This window comes from Trypanosoma cruzi, genomic scaffold (assembly GCF_000209065.1).
Source record: "Trypanosoma cruzi strain CL Brener 1047053516881 genomic scaffold, whole genome shotgun sequence".
NCBI lineage: Eukaryota > Euglenozoa > Kinetoplastea > Trypanosomatida > Trypanosomatidae > Trypanosoma > Trypanosoma cruzi.
The window spans coordinates 48,325-49,596 of NW_001849411.1; the positions used below are offsets into that span (position 1 = coordinate 48,325).

Here is a 1,272-nt window from a genome sequence, read left to right on the forward strand (position 1 = left end):
ATGAATATTCATCCCACTTGACATGGCGCTCATTGTTCCCATGGGTGTGCCTGCCACATGATTCAGCAGTTGGTCAGGGCCACAGAGCATAATGATCTTTTTCTTTTCATCCGGTGCAGGCATTGTTTGTTGCACCATTTCTTTGGATACATAACCCACAAAATGTTTCCAATTTTCAGGCTCCACAGGCTGATCCACGGTGTAGTACACTTTAAACCGATTGGAGTAACGCTCCGCCAAATCGTCAAAGAGACCCTTAAGTAAAATATGCTTTTCTGTGCGGTTACAAAAAAGAAATGATAATTTTGTATTGTCCACACTACCGTCATTCCATTTTTCCATTAAAGAATGACGAATAATTTGCAACATTGGCGTAAAGCCAGTGCCACCTGCTATCATGCCCACACGGTTCCACTTGTTCGGTTTGTATTGCACCTTGAAGGTCACGGAGCGGAATAGCAGTTTATCCCCAACGTGCATTCCAAAAAGATGAGTTGTCATGAGGCCACCATTCTTGCGCTTCACAATGATGTCAAAATATCCTTTTGTGTGGTTGGCCGTGACAGGTGTGTAGAAGCGGTGGCACTGCTCCATCGGCTGAACCCCGTACTTGTAGCAAGCCTGTAGCGTCGAGCACGGCTTCAGATTGAACTCCTCATCCGCATGAAGAAGAAAACGGAAAAGGGCGGTATCGTGCGTGATTGGAATCACTTCTCCCAGCTGGTACGGCTCGTAGCGCTGTGAAAAGACTTCACCATCGCGCTTCTTGTTGCGAAATTGAAGTGGATTCTCGATGCTGCGGTAACACTCCGCGGGAAACGCGTCATCGACGGGGCGGTGCAAAAAAGCGGCCAACAAACCAGCAGCAAAGGAAACGACAACACGCATGTTTCCCACAAAAGATGCGGAAATACGGGAAGACACGTGATGCAACTTATGCGCAGCGCACCAACACACACAAAAGTAACAAAAGATAAAAAAATAAAAAAGGGAATCCCGTTACGCAGTGCCCTGTCGCCGCTATTCCAAACAACACCGCAGAAAAACAAACAAACAAACAAAATGTGTAAGTTGATGTGCGTGATTGTGCCTTCCTTCTTGCCCGACTTGTCTCGTGGAGTTGCTCCGGCCTCCCGCCAGTGGCTACAATTAAAGAAACCAACCCGTCACAGATAGAAACGACAACAACAACAAAAAAGGAATGAACGAATACAACAAGACAAACTGCACACACACACACACACACACAGAGAGAGAGAGAGGGGGGGGGGG

General features: G+C 47.1%; 1 protein-coding gene across 1 annotated transcript, besides 2 other annotated features; it reads right to left on the reverse strand.

Moving 5' to 3' along the window:
• On the reverse strand, positions 1-888 carry Tc00.1047053443397.9 (NADH-cytochrome b5 reductase, putative; the record flags this gene model as incomplete). Its single annotated transcript, XM_797136.1, has 1 exon — positions 1-888. A coding segment is annotated over one exon (888 nt), but the record flags the coding sequence as incomplete, so codon positions are not given.
• Positions 1-1,272: a sequence feature (heterozygous, non-Esmeraldo-like haplotype).
• Positions 1,228-1,249: a microsatellite.